Consider the following 15,997-nt stretch of genomic DNA (forward strand, 5'->3'; position numbering starts at 1 on the left):
CATCGTTGCTGGGTCCGAGATTTTAGAGACATTCTCTGAGCTCACCTAAGATCTCGTGTATTTGATTGGTCAAAACTGACGCAGAATGTACACTGACCAACGAAAATCATGAGATTTGAGACACAAATCAGAAAATAGTTTTTTTAGTTTCAACATACACGGTTAAAATGTATGCCTCTTACACCAGGGATCATGGGTTCGAGCCCTACTAAGGTCAAAAACATGCTTCCACAAAATTGTTTTAAATTCCAAATCGAGCTAAATTCAAACTACTAATATTCAAATCAATTTCTTTTACAATCCACTGTATGTGTACATATGCATAATGTATAATTTATCTTGTAATGAAAACGAGTCACTTTGATGCGAGAGACTAGAGCTATTATATATAATATATATCCATGGTAAAAATAAGTGTATAAATCTACTAAAGTACATGTACTTCAATTTGCATTTCACTGCAAGTCGGATATTAAATGACGGTGGTTGAGTACATAAAATCACATGAAAAGTTATATTTGATTCACCGGGATACATTTTTATTGATATTTCATGAAGGTAAGAATTTTCAGGTTATTATTCTGTTTTTAAAATTTCTAATAAATTTAATGGGTTAAACGATAAAATCAAGTTAAGTATAAAATGGGCACATGTGCAGTTAATTTTAAAATTTCAGGGGCGGGGCAATTTGTCTTCAAGAATTATCACTTCTTTCAAGAACAACAAAGACAAATGTTTCTTTCTACATTGACCTTCCTCATTAAATGTCTTGTTTTATTGTTTCTTTGAGATACATGATAAATAGAATGTACTTAATTACCGGTCTGTTCCGTGTAATTGGAAGAATAAAAGAACAGCTGCCCGTGAATGCGCCCTCGACGATAAGAAAAGGGGCATAACTCTGTAACAAGATAACTTAGAGTTATGGGACCTGTGCCTATCATGTTAGATATTGTTAAATATGTTAACATGTAAGTCAACATATTTTTATGAACTTGACAAAACAATACTAAAACAAGAAGACTCAAATTTTATGGAAGGAAATATCAGTCAGTTCATCTTTTGTGTTGTTTGATATTCTAAGAATGCTTAGTCTTATTCTATAATGATAGTCCTACTTGTTACTATGGCACATATCTTCTTGAATGAAGAATATGGCGAAATTTTAATTTCAACATCATTTTTTTTTTATTATTATAAGAAAATGTTTGTCTTTGTTTTATTTTATGATATCGTGAACGTATAATTATAATTTATTAGTCGTAATGAAATTTACAATAAAAATTGTGTTCTATCAAACTAAACTCATTACAGACATGAAATCATACTTCTCAATGTAAATTAAACATTTGACTTTTTCCCCCAAAATATTATTCATTCATCAGGCATATAATATGTATAAAATGTGAACAAAAAAAATTAACACCATTGTCAAAGTTGTTCAAAGAAAAATGACAAAATACAAATTACAACAACAACAAAAACAATTTAACAATAAACAGTGACGCACACCACTTGACTGACAAAACTTCCCTATACATGTAACACAAATGGTATCAGAGTGTTAGTATGAATTAAATATTATTTAACTATATATGTACTTGTAAAAAAATTGCGCAGCACGCACAGAAACTGGCTGCACTTAAAATTACATTATATATATCAATCTTGTATATGTACATACTACGGAGTACCGTTGGGGCCATCGTGGTTATACTTTATAATCCAGAGGAGTGCGATAACGCGATGACGACAGTACAATATAAATGCCACAATGCGATAGTGCGATGGGATAATGCGATGGCGACAGTGCGATAATGCGATGGGATTATGCGATGGCGACAGTGCGATAGTGCGATTGGCGACAATACGATAGTGCGATAGTACAATATTGTTTTATTCAACACGTTCAATAAATTTAGTATTGAATCTACACGAATATAATATTCTTTTTATCACGTATAGCTAAAACAAGAACGATTTACATTTTTTAACGCTAAGTTTGTATTTAATGCAAATGATGTCACGTTAGTGTTATTACACTAGCGTAATATTATCGTCTTTATTAAATAGCTTTATTACACTCCTGCGCCGTAGTATTTATGATAAATAGAGGGTATTCAAGTTTTTACAATAAATACAGGATTTATTTTCATCGAGTGGTATGAAAATAAATATTTCATGAGCAGCGTTAGCTACGGGTGAAATATAATAATTTCTATACCACAAAATGAAAATAAATCCTGTATTTATAGAAAGAACTTGAATTTTCTGTTTATTATATACATTTTTCTCTTTTGACATCACAGCTTGAAAGACTTTCCCTTAAATTTTGTATATTGTCTGAATAAGCAATACGACACTAGTGAAAATACGGAAAATATGCTTCACAGCAGTGAAAATACGGAAAATGAAAATACGCAATTTATTTAATCAATATTTCTCAATATATGATTTAAAAATATATAATAAAGCTTGTTATTGCATGGGTCAACAATTTTTTCTAGAACATGAATATATTTTATCGAACGAATATTTTTGTTATACAATTTAGCAATGACTCAACACGCCGTAGTTTCATTTCTTTGCTAATTCCTTTCGGGCTGTGCCCCCTCCTGTGCAACATGCATGCAAGGCGGGTATTTACAACAGAATAAATACGACATATACCGAGTCACATATTACTATATTTTTTTTCAAAAGTTAATGATACGTCTACTCATGGCAATGTTACCAATCGAATCTTTTTTCATTATTACTTATTGGCTTTATTAATTTTGCAAACATTTACTATGTAAATTTTGAGTGTTAATACAGTCAAAATGATGAGTTCAGTAATAGAAAGAGGCTATCTGATTTGTAGCCTCCCGAGTATAAATCAGATTGCCGAGTGTTTTGATGTTCTTTCGCTTTTGTTTCATTGTCAAAAATAAAAACACGTTCCCTGATGTCACAATATGAAACCCCAGAAAAAAGTCACCAATGGACGAGATTCTCATCGTTACAATATGTAAACCCCAGACAAAATTAACCAATCAATGGGCATGCTCTGGAGTGCGGGTTACTAATACCTGTACTCCAGTATGATGTAACTCTGACACATTTTCAACAGAAAGGTCATACAAAAAGTGTATACTGGGTCGGTCGTTTGTCTGTTACACATTTGCTTTTTTTTCTTATCGGGCTAGATTTAACATTTACGTAACACACTTATTTACATGCCGATAATGAGTTTTTCAAGATAACGCAGAGACGCGGCATAATTACCCTCTTGCTGCTGTATACATGTATCACAGATCTTATGTTCATTTTTTGTAGTTACCAATGGCGAGTGAACGTTACACAGTTCCTGTTGATACAGGTTGGGCTTGGATAGTTCTTGCAGGTAAAACTCACTTTATATTTAATGTTTTATATTTACTAAATTGTTAGACGCAGACGACATGTTATCTATGTACATCTCTTGCCAAATAAATACTTGTTTAATTGATCGGGATATATAGAAGTATAATCGATCGATATATAGAATTTATCACATTTTCTTTCGAGACACGAGTAAAAATGCTCGCTTAAAAATATTTCATTCTATGTATGTGAAACATAGCACTAAGCAGAAAAATAGTGATTGAGTGTGATTATATATGAACCAGGTTACCTTACACGCCTGTAACCACAGGCACGAGTATAGGACCTGGGAAGAAAAAATATGAACAGATTGATAAAAATATCAATAAGTTAAGAGTAAAGATTATACTTATGGTATATTTTTAAAGGGGCTCATATTTTACTCTTTTTTTTTTTTTTTTTTGGTTTTTGACACATTTAAGATGAACACAGGGTTTTTTGTCAATCTGGTCATGGATATTTTTTTTCCTAGGTTCGATACTCATGCCTGTGCATATAACATATCGTTACCGCCGTCGAGTCCGACATTTTAGTCTATACCGGTAGATGATGTGAGATTTTTTAACGTAAACATGGGTAAAATACGAGGGGCATATTTTAATTAGTGGCAACAACCTCAATTTAAACATGATTTGCACGTGGACGTACTAGATGTACTTGATGAAGATGCAAGATAAACCGTGGAGAAGATAAGTGACATATCGGGCCTTAGTGCGTTATATGTGTTTTCCATCTTGAAAGAAAAGTTAAAGTTAAGAAAATTGTGCGCCCGTTAGATCCCACTTTTGCTAACTTCTGACCATGCAGAAAAGGGATTGGGTTGAAAAAGCCTCGGCCTTATTGACTAGGTTCAAAGACCTTAGACGCCTCAGAGAAATTGTCAGAGGGGATGAAACGATGCAATAAACTATGGGTAGATGATACCAGCGATCGCCCAGTTTTTCCCGACGTAGCAGGAGCATTAAAGAGGTTGACAAGTGGCCGTGTCGATGTGCCTAAGAGGCCGGGGAAGTGTCATTGGAAGATTTTACCGTGTCCATGTTCTCACTGCTGTAGTTAATCACTACATTACAATGAACCCAAGGTCCGGGTGCACAGGATCAAATAACTCCATGACACGTTTTCACAAAACACTTGACCTCTCTCCTTGTGACTTTTGGTTAAATCTATACATCAAACTTGCCTTCGCGGTCCGAAAGCCGCAGGACCGTCAAAACGCCCTCTCTTCCAGTGTATTAACAGTTTACCCAGTTCAAAAATGCCTTTTCAGAATGGATTCAGAGGCCAGAAAGTGTGTAGAGGTCGATTGTGAATATTTTGAATGACTTTTATAATCATTTTTTACAGGTATGACTTGATTTAAGCCTGCGTCACATTACACTCCGATTTGGTTTACGATGGGACCCCGTACCGATGTCTGAACGGGCTGAAATTGCCAATTTTATAAAGGTCTTCGGCCGATGACCCTCCGGTGTCAAGTGACCGGTGGAGCACCGTACTGGTAATCGGAGAATTTTAGTGAGTCATTTTCTTCCGGCATCCGGTACATCGCCAGCTCACCGTAGCAGACACGGTAAAACACCCTCCGATACCCGGCCAGACACCTTTTGTTATCGGTTACATACATGTTAAAATTTTCACCTCCTGGGCGTCAAATATTTCTCCAGATTCCAAGTGGTCTCGACAGGTTACTGACCGGGACCCGGATGGACGCAGTACGTTGCACGTATGGTCCAAAGGTGTCCGCAAGGATAGCGCTAGGGTTATTAAACAGACAATACGGCAGGTAAAGCCTTGGACTGTGAATTAAGCGACCCGGGTTCAATTTTCGGATGACGGTGAAGTTCACTTTCGTTGTACAGAAGTTATCAGTACCTTACGAAAGTGAAAGATATTATTACTGTTTAGCTGCTTGACAGACTGTCCAGGAACGATGCGAAGGCTGAACTGTGCTCTGGTGTGTATATTCAAGTTGGCTTACTGTCATAGTCCTCAATACCAACATCATTCTCTTATTAGCCAACGTGCAGTGCTGAATCGGTTAAATCACTAGCCTTGTAATTTGGACATTGTGGGTTCGATTTCCGTGATGACCAACTGAAATCTTTCGGACGAGACATTAAAGCGAGGTCCTGTGTATGAGTGCTTAAACACTTGGATAGGTAAAGAATAAGAAGATTGTTTGGTGTTCTGATTTATTGATCTTGTTTTTCATATTTTTTTCTGAAATTGGGGCATCTTCCTATCTGTATCTTGCGCTGTCCTCAAAAATCTAAAGCGACTAATACTCTTCTGGAGATCTCGCCTATACGAGCAACCGATGGCGAGTATTAAGAAACTCAATTACACACACATATTCTTTCAGTTTTCACACACGTCGGAGGTTTCTTAAAGTTTTCAAGTTTCATTTACAATCTTTTATGGAAAACTTTGATTTCAGAGTGTAATGTACCTTCAAAAACAGAAAGCAAAGAAGGGAGGGGTGGGGAAGAAATCAGAGGGGAAGAAGGCAAGGAAAAAGGCCAGCAAAAGACATTTATCGTACGGTAGTCTGTCGATTACCTTAAGAATATCGACCGGGTTCAGGAAAGAAGATGCCAAGGGTTTTCACCGGGTGACCGGGCAAGTACCCTTCGGAAACCGTCCGAATGCCTAATGCACCACAGAGGGAGAATGACCGCCAACTTCTACCCGGACATGATTGAAATGTTTCTCTCCGATCTCAAATTATCAACGGTGTCCCATCGATCCCTTTATACCGGCCGGTCCCCGCTTGTAATGTGACGTAGGCATTATTTATGTTATGCGATATTACCGGCTTATTTTCATTCAGTGGCTTACATTTCATACATTTGTCACTTCGATATGGCGAATGCTAACATTAGGCGGCATTTGAGAGAAGCAGAGTTATGGAGGGATATAGGGATGGTGCAGCAGGAGCCACTTTCCGCCAGGTTGGTGCGGCGCTTTCTGTACACCACACCGTCGTGACCAGAGCCTCGGAGAGATACCGGCTACATGGTACACCCGCCAGGAGGCATGCTGGAGGTCGGCAAATGGTCACAGCACCAGCTCAGGATCGTTTTTTTGTCGTTCAGGCACGTCGTGCAAGGATTTCGACAGCAACTTCTCTTCTAAATGACCTTGCTAATGCTGCGAGGGTCCGTGTTTCCACGCACACGGTACGTAGAAGGCTGCTTGAAAGTAATTTGCGGTTGGGAAGACCTTGCGTACGTATCCCCCGTCGACATCGCCAGGCCCGTTTTGAATGGACAATGGAGCATACATGGTGGACCATGCAACACTAGACACGTTTTGTCAACTGATGAGTCCAGGCACTGGCTAGACTTCACAGATAGGCGTGCTAGAGTCTGGAGAAGACGAGATGAACGGTTTCAGACTGCAAATATTGCTCGGCATGATCGCTTAGGAGGTGGGTCAGTTATGGTGTGGGGTGGCATCAGCTGGAATGGACGAACCGACCTTGTTGTGCTAAAAAGAGGCACATTGACAGGTAAGCGATACATAGACGACATCTATGAATGGGCAGGCATACCCATTAGATCGATCAGAAATCTAATACGGAGTATGAGAAGGCGCTGTCAAGCTGTCATTAATAGTCACGGGTCACACACACGGTATTAAGTCTAAAACTGTAAAAAAAAATAACAAATTTGGAAAACACGCTGCATGTTCTGAAATCTTCAAAGAGGGGGCCATCCTCTCCTCTAGCACAAAATCAGTGTAAAACTCATTTATATGGTTAAATTCGTCCTTACGCTGAATTGATTAAACAGGAAATTATCATTTAAATTCTTTCGCATGGTGTTGATAAAATTATCCCAGAAAATATTCACACTAGAACATATTGTGCTTAGCAAAAGTTAAGTAGTATATAGTACCGAGTTCAATGGGTTGCGGACCCAGATATGGTCATGGACTGACCGCCGTCTATATATACAACAAAAAAAAGTTTCCTTCCATGTACATTTATATATGTATACCTTTAAAGGACGTTTAAAGGAAAAACAAAATAATAATAATTTTACACAAAATTGGCAATTTTCTTTCCATTTTTCAAACATTTTTCGACGTAAAACGATAAATTTTATATCAGCATAAAAGAAAAAAAATCCGTCTAAAACTATAGTATTCAAGAAATTGTGTCCGCCTATGGCGTTGTTATACCCGTAACAGTCGCCAATGATACGCAACGACGTCATTTTCAAAATGGGTACGTACCAAAACTTTGATGTCACGTGTACCAAAAAATGGCTGAAACTATTGGTATCTATTTTGCAATATGGTCAATTTTCAACACGCCAATTTTCAGGAGGCTACTCGAAAGTTCACGTTCTACCTTAAAGAGACCACAAGCAGTGCCGCAGCGAACATCGTTCAGTGACGTAACTCCACTTCCTTTGCATGTACATGTACAATGTACATACGAGGGGAAGTCAGAAAATATCTGGACTTTTGACTCGTTCTCGAAAACCATTCAACATTTTAAAATAAGTCTTTCTACTCTTTTTCAAAATATTCTCCACCTACGTCTACGCACTTTTGCAATCTTCGTTGGAGCGTTTGTATTCCCGCTGTGAACCATGACGTAGACCTATGTTTTAGGTACTGTGTAACAGCAGATATCAAAGCCGCTCTGCTTTTATATTTCTTTCCAGCAAGCAATTTTTTCAGTTCTGGAAACAAATAAAAGTCACAGGGGGCGAGGTCTGGTCTATAAGGAGGGTGAGACAACAATTGCCATTTGTAAGAGTTGATAACCTCCACTGTAGCTGCGGCGGTATGGAAGGGGGCGTGATCGTGAAGAAGGATGACATTTTTCTGTGCTAACCTAAAACGCATTTGCTTCAGCTTTTCTCTGAGATTTTTCAGAATTACTACAGAATAGTACTTGGCGGTGACAGTTTGACATTTTGGCATGAAGTGAGTAAGTATCATTCCTCGTGAATCCCAAAAGGCAACAAGCATGACTTTGCCAGCCGAAGGAGACAGCTTAAACTTTTTAGGAGGTGTGGTACTCACTCGTTTCCACTGCTTTGACTGAGCTTTTGTCTCAGGTTCGGAATAATGAACCCACATCTCATCTCCAGTGATAATGCGATTCAAAAACGTATCTCCTTCACGATTAAAACGACTTAAATGTTCTTTTGTATGGTTACTCTGGTTGCCTTTTGATCTGCGAACAGCTGTCTAGGCACCCACCTGGCACTTACCTTGCTCATGCCTAGGTGTTCGTGTAAAATCTTGTGTGCCGATGCCTTACCGATGCTAAACTTGTTGGCTACCTCCTCTAAAGTTACTAGACGATTTTTGTTAACAAAAGCTTTAACATTTGCAACCATTGTTGGGGTCACCGCCTCAGCTGGCCGCCCAGTCCTAGGCTGTCACAAACACTTGTTCTGTCTTCACGAACCTGAGAAACCTAGTTGTAGAAGGTTGAACGTGATACACATTTATCAGAAAATCTTTTTTAAGCCTCTGAAAGATGTGGCAGGGCTTTTCACCTTCTGCAACCAGAAACTTTATTACAGAGCGTTGTTCCTCTAACAAAGAGTCCATGATAGACGAAAAACCTATCATGTATCAGGGCAAACTACTGTGTATACACAACTATCATTGAAAATAAACTGACCACGTTATTGGCGAATGAATGTAGTTTTCACCAATATATAATGTGTGTATATAGCTGCACGTCGAAAGGGAGAAGCATGAAAAATCCGGATATTTTCTGACCATCCCTCGTATATTTGAACCTGTAGAAGGCCGAAAGCTACGGAGAAATGAAAAGCCGATTTTTGATATATTTATTATCAAATAGTTTTATATTGTTACACACTTCTTCTATTTTACATGAACCTTTAGGTTGTGTTCTGGAGATAACTGTTTATGGTGGAATTATGAAGTCGTTTGGTATTTTCTTCATACAGTTTCAGCAGAGATTTAAATCCAACACTTACGAGACTGCGGTAATGGGCTTGATACAAAACGCTACACTCAGCATTTGTTGTAAGTTTCCCCAGTGGTCATTTAAACAGTTTAGGATAACTTTAAATAAATATTGATTTTGAACTTAATAGCACTGACAAAGATAAAAATCAAGAGGCAATAGCATTAAACAAAACAAAAATAGTTTATTTCAAAAATTTATACAGCTCTGCACGATACTTCTGGAATAAGGAACACTAGAAGAAAAAGTATCATCCGTTCTTTCAGTTACTACAGTATGGTTCGTCCAGTAGATACAGCATCTTCTAGGACTACGTTTAGATACATGTACCTTGATACGGAAACCGACGCAATTTAACGGAAATTTACGAAATGCCAGTGATTAACAAGTTTGTATTAAACTATGAGTAAAACTATGTTTTCTTTTTCTTTACTTCAGCTGTTTTTGTAATGACCGTTGGTCTTCAGAAGTTCAGCAGTCGGGTGTCTGTTTTCACCGGAGGTGTATTAACAGTGGTTGGATTTCTGCTGACAGCGTTCACTACTGATTTAGCAATGTTTTATTTTGGACAAGGATTTTTATTAGGTAATCCTTCCCTGATAACAATATTTGATCAAGTAATCTCCCTCCCTCACCTGAGTTTACTAAATTTTAAGCACAGTTTGATTATGACATGTCTTTTTAGGAACATATTTACAATGTTGAAATATTGCATTATCGAAATATATGCTATTGCCTAAAATGTCTGACTTCTTCAAAGGAAAAATCAGATATCTAAACGTAAGAGAAACCATCTGTATATTGTCTTATATCAACACGAGCTCTTTGCCAGTGGTCTTATGTTGCTGGGTCGTGCTGGGGTTGCGTTTATTGAACACCGCCCTTCCTTTTTGGCCTCGTTCTACATATTTTGAATGAAAATCACACCAATGAGACTCCGTGAAATTAACGGTACCATAGTAGATAACTGTCTATTGTATAATTAGCGATACCATTCACCTCACCGGAAATTACGTCTATATATTGGCTCGCGAAATTGTCGCCCGGAACTTACGTCATCAAGACCTCGTGAAATGAAATTATCGCCATTATTTACCCGACCGGAAATTACATTTCATAAGAGATTGTGAAATTATCACCATATCTACCTGATCGGTTGTCTACAATATGTGATGAACGTATCAAAATCATTGTTCATTGTCATAATATAAAAAAGGCAAAGCCTCAAAGCGAGCTCGATTTTCTTTTACCGTGAAATAGTATAAAATAATCGTTCAATTTTATTTTACATTTTCCGTTTTAAAAATGTCATTCGGTATTTTATACACTGCCTCCGTTTATTCTGCTTCCCTGTCTTATTATGGTTCCCATATAAGCGACAGGACACCAGTCTCTACGCTTCCGTTTTCTATCAGAATACCTCGGCTTTTATCGTTATCTTGAAATTCGAAAAGTTGCGATGTGTCATTTCGGTACTTCGGACGAAAGTTTTCATAACCATCACTATCTAGCAGGTACTCGCGTTACCGCAAAGCTCGCTTTGCGAGCAGGCCCTTTGTGCCAGTTCTTCAAGCTCGCTAATATGCAGATGGAAAAAACTTGGTTATATAATATATCTGGTCATAGCGATTCAAAATGAACTTTTAACTAATTAGTATGGATTGCTGATTAAAGTTCAGATCTTCCTATTTCTGTTTTGTAGATCTTATTATGACCGTATTTTATAATTCTGAGTTCCCGATAAAGCTATGTTTAGCCATGCAATCAAACCGGTTTTTAAATGTTTGGAGTAATTTTTAACAAATTTCTTGAAAAAAAATAGAGTCAATTTTTAATGAGCAAGATTGTTTTGCCAGTTTACCTGTCGGCTATATAGACAACTCCATGTTTGTTCTCGAAATCCTCAGTAGTAAACATTAGAAACTACATCGCTTTCAAAATTTTGAAAGCTAGCCGATGATTGGCTGTGTAAATAGTTACCAGAAATAATTTCGTGTATGGCCACGCTCAGATCTAAAAGCGGGCGTTATTTAGAGCTGATTTTAATCAGATTGATCGCTGATCTTACAGATATAAGAACAAGAAAGTTTAATTCAACTTAACCATCTCCTTACTATTGATCTAAAAAAATGTTTTAACTTTTTAAAGTATATTTGCAGGTTTTGGAATGTCATTGATCCATGCACCGGAACTTGCCATTTTAGGGACTTACTTCAGAAAGCACAAAGCACTGGCAAATGGTATATTCACAGGGGGTGCATCAATAGGTGGACTCATATTCGCACCTATCATTGTAGAATTATTTGAGGAGTATAATTATACGGGTGCCATGTTGATTATTTCAGGTCTTTTAATGCATATTTGCGCAGGTGCTTTACTTATGCGACCACCTGAATTTTATACTAAAAAGGAAAATAAAATTGAAAAAGTTTTGGACTATGACAGTGAAGTGAATATAGACATCAGAGAAAGTATGCCGTGCATTGATATTATAGAAAAAGGAGTACCGGCCTCTATCAAAGAGACAAGCTCTTTACATGAAGACAGAACAAGGCTTACTCGCTCAGTAGAGCTTGTTCCAGCTGAGCTTGTGACAGCACAGGATAGCCTTAATGGCGGCACAAAAAATTCAAAATGTACACAGGAGATTGCAAGGATACGTGCCTATTCTGTTGGCAGTAAAGCTAGCAAATCACCTCGTTGTTCAGGCGGTACAACAGACCATATAAATAGAAGTCATGAAGGCAAATTACATGCTTTTTCGTGCGCCATACCAAATTCGCAAGTGGCACTTTTTGTAAACTTGGGCGAGCCGTGCTTCAGTTCTTTACCTAACGTTACACATCATGAAAAACACAATGATTGTGCAAAATCTATCCGGCACAGCAACAAAGTTTCTGAACTCGGCTGTTTTTCATCCATTAGAATGCGAATAGCATCTGCCCTTATAACTATATTCGATCTTCATTTATTACGTAATCCAGTGTTCTTGACCTTCTTACTGTTAACATTTACCTCAATGACCGCGCATTTCATTGTACCAAATTTTATTCCTACACACGCTAAAGAAGTTGGAACTTCGAATGAAAACATTGGAATTCTCATTGCTGTTTTAGCAGCCGTAAGCCTCTTCTCAAGAATCTGTATCGGAATTGTTGTCGACCGGATGTGGTTGAGTTGGTCCACTGCGATTGCGCTGACGTCATTTGTAACCGGAACTGCGTGTCATTTACTCAGATTTGTCAATGACTTCCCTGCTCTTCTGATTTTTGTTGTAACTGTTGGTAAGTTTACATATAAAGATTATTCTCTCCCATTATCAAACTTAGGTTATTTCAATATAGTTGCTCTAAATACATGTTAACTTTTAAAAGAAACCATATTTTTGTAAATTGTTACTATAGTTTTACCCCTTCAAGACCAAGTTAAGGGGATGTATAAAGATCTCGTGTCCTAATGCCAGCGTTGGCAGGTCGAAAGTATCCGTGTTACGGACACACGTTTTTTTTCCTCAAAAAGGTTTTGGTTCGTTGACGGCTGCCATTTCGTAGATGATTGATGAATTCTGGGGTTTATTTTGTAAAAATAACCGCAGATTAGTTTGTAGCATGTAACGTTAAATAAAAAATATTGGAATATTAAGTTTAATGCAAGTGTATTTATTGCAATATTTAATTCTATATGTTTGAAATTGTATACATTTGTATTTCAAAATGCATAATGTATTCCTCCGGCAATATTGCCTGTCGAAATCTTGCCCACTGCAACATCGTGTTATGTTATAATTTGTGAGCAGGCATGTTAAAACTTGTGGTTCTGGGTAAAAACAATTGAGAAAAATGTGACAGATTTTAAAAATGAGAATCAATAATGTAATGCCGTAAACACAGGCCAAGTTTTACTTTGGCTCCGCTAAATTATTATTTTTTTTTACTTTCAGGGCTTTCTAGTGGCCAGTACCATTCTTTGTATGCCGTTATACTTTTAGATGTCATTGGTCCCGAAAAGTTCAACAGTTCTCTTGGATTTGGAACGCTGATTCTCGGGGCTTCGTCTGCAGTGTTCTTTCCTATAACGGGTAATTTTATTTTAACTTTAACTTTTCTGTTTTCTTGACTCCCTAAAAATGTTTAGAGGTGAAACTTCACCGTCCTACGTCACAAAGTGTCAGATTTCTTTAAATTTTGCTGTGAGACATCCTTTTGACCGTCTGACTGCAATTTGATGAAATCATAAGAGACGGTTTTCTGTCAAGTTTGCTCAAATAAATTTTGTCGGTCGCTATCATCCAGAGCTAGAAATAACTTTAAAAACCATAAATTGTCATCTGTAAAATTTTATAAATTACACTTTATCAGATTAATAAAATATTTGTGACTAAATTACTTTTGCTAATAACTATATAATGGAATAACCGTAACAAAACAGGGTCTTCAACATCTTCGGATTGACCTTACAATTAAATGTCCATGCAACTTTGCATTGGGCATCTGTTATGGACAATCGTAGCTAAAATCAAATCAAATAATAAAACTTGTAACATATATATTGATGGACGATGCAGGATCGATATTATACAAAAGAGGTCTAAAATAAGAACAACAACTTACAAGAACAACATCAAAAAATGAAAGTTCCTGATTTGATGAAAACAAGATTTTTTTTAGAATAAATCACCATCATCAGCAAAAACTGCATGTTTATAACATCTGTAGACCTATAATACTGACACAGCTTCGAAAAGTGAGGGCCTACTAAGCATTCAGTAACTTCCAACTAGTTTAAGTATTAGTGTGAATAACTTTTAAAAAACATATTGTTATTATATAATGTTTATACAGGTGACTTAAGAAAAGCAGAGCTATATTAAACTGCATGGAAGTGAAACATGGTGTTTTTCTGTGACATGTATGTGCATGTAGTCAATTGTTATTTCAATTCGTTCTTAGTGGTTTGATTTACATTTCAGGTAAACTTCGGGATAATTACGGTTCTTATATAGCACCTTACCATCTTCTTGGTGGTCTGGCATATTTCTCTGGGATTCTTGTACTATTAATGCCAAAATTGAAAACTTGGCATGATTCTAAAAGATCACGTGCCGGAAGTTAACCTCGGCGTTCATTTTTTTGTTTGAACAAAATAAAGTACATAGTGGAAAGTTTGAATCTTGTCACAAGATGCCCCTCCATTGGTTATTCGAGGCACAAAATGACACCTGCATAGAACCACAAAAAAAGCCCGTGTTCAGCTGTTGAGACTCTGAACAGCATTTCAGCCATTTACCAGCAAACCGTACGAGGACAGTATATTGTACCTGTGTATACATTCTGTTCTTGACGTAAAAATTATGGTACGGTAGCTGATTTGAGTCATACAGAATATTTTATTACATGATTTACTTGAACCAATGGAACGATTATCGCAGTCAGTTGAAGTCACGGAAAATATATGCAGAATGTTAGGGATTCAATCGTGGATACATGTACATATCTTCCTTTTTATACTATTTGGAACACATTGCCAATCACCAGTAATCATCTCGGAAGCAGTACGGGTTGAAAGTAGTTCTTCCACTTGACTTTTGTTTACAGTGGGTTTTATCCGTGTATAATCTTTGCGTAAGGAGTAACAAAGCAATTATTGGACATGCTTAGGAAAATAAAGTGTATTTCGGTTATATTATGATTGAAAAAATATTTTCAAAAAATTAGAATAAAAGAATTCCTCCTGAAATACGATATATAATGAAATTCTAAATACATGTATTGTCAACAGGTATGTTTGTTGTTATAAAAATCGTAGTAATTAGCAATTAAATAATGTACATATGGAGAATGGGCTAATCATGGAATGTTGACAGCGTAGATATGAAAAAATCACTGTATAATTCCTTAAAGTCAATACAGTGATTAATATTTACTTAATTTGTATAATTTATTTTCAGCATAAGAACATTTTAGGAAATCTGTTATACCTTTGTAATCTATTGCAAGCTTTTCTTTTCATTTTTCCGAGGGATGTCGCACCAACACTGTAAAAATCATATGGCGACTTTCACGTTTTATTGTTGGATGAAGACCTCAGACGCCCCTCTGAATTATTTAATTCTGGCAGGAACCTGTAACCTGGGTAGTCTTTATAGGAGGAATATGTGTTTACCCATGGTATAAATTATTATAACATTATGTCCAGCTTAAGAATTTAGACCTCTAGGTCAAAGGTAAATGTCACACTTGTAAATCTAAAGTCGAGATATAGGAATGTAAGAATGCCTGAATTGTTGACCGAATACGGCTATCAATTCACTTTTAGAAAAACAATCATATCTTGACTGGATTTACAAGTGTGACTCACACAATTATGCAAAATTATTTCGTATCCGTCCATTAAGACCAGGCAAAAGGCGAACAGCCGGACAATTCAAGAAGTAAATGCCATCATTGGCGGCATAAAAGGTGAATTTGGAAATTGGAGAGAATTGTGAATATAACAGTTCAGAACTTATTTGCCTAGTCTTTATACAAGCTCACATTCGGGAGAGATCGAAGTTTGTTTGAGATTTATATCTTTTCATACAGCAGGGAAAAAGATCTGATAACCTTTGTCATACACCGGCACTTG

The 15,997-nt window shown here is 36.8% G+C and overlaps 1 protein-coding gene across 1 annotated transcript; it reads left to right on the plus strand.

Moving 5' to 3' along the window:
* The first annotated feature begins 373 nt into the window (after positions 1-373).
* On the plus strand, positions 374-15,147 carry LOC132759114 (monocarboxylate transporter 12-like). Its single transcript, XM_060750836.1, has 7 exons — positions 374-553; positions 3,317-3,385; positions 9,289-9,432; positions 9,812-9,958; positions 11,533-12,657; positions 13,314-13,451; positions 14,343-15,147. Exons 2-7 carry the CDS (start codon positions 3,325-3,327, stop codon positions 14,483-14,485), a joined length of 1,758 nt encoding a protein of 585 aa, XP_060606819.1. The 5' UTR covers positions 374-553; positions 3,317-3,324; the 3' UTR covers positions 14,486-15,147.
* Positions 15,148-15,997: the final 850 nt, after the last annotated feature.

Source organism: Ruditapes philippinarum, unplaced genomic scaffold (genome assembly GCF_026571515.1).
Source record: "Ruditapes philippinarum isolate M1 unplaced genomic scaffold, ASM2657151v2 ctg5637_1_1_1_1, whole genome shotgun sequence".
Lineage (NCBI taxonomy): Eukaryota > Metazoa > Mollusca > Bivalvia > Venerida > Veneridae > Ruditapes > Ruditapes philippinarum.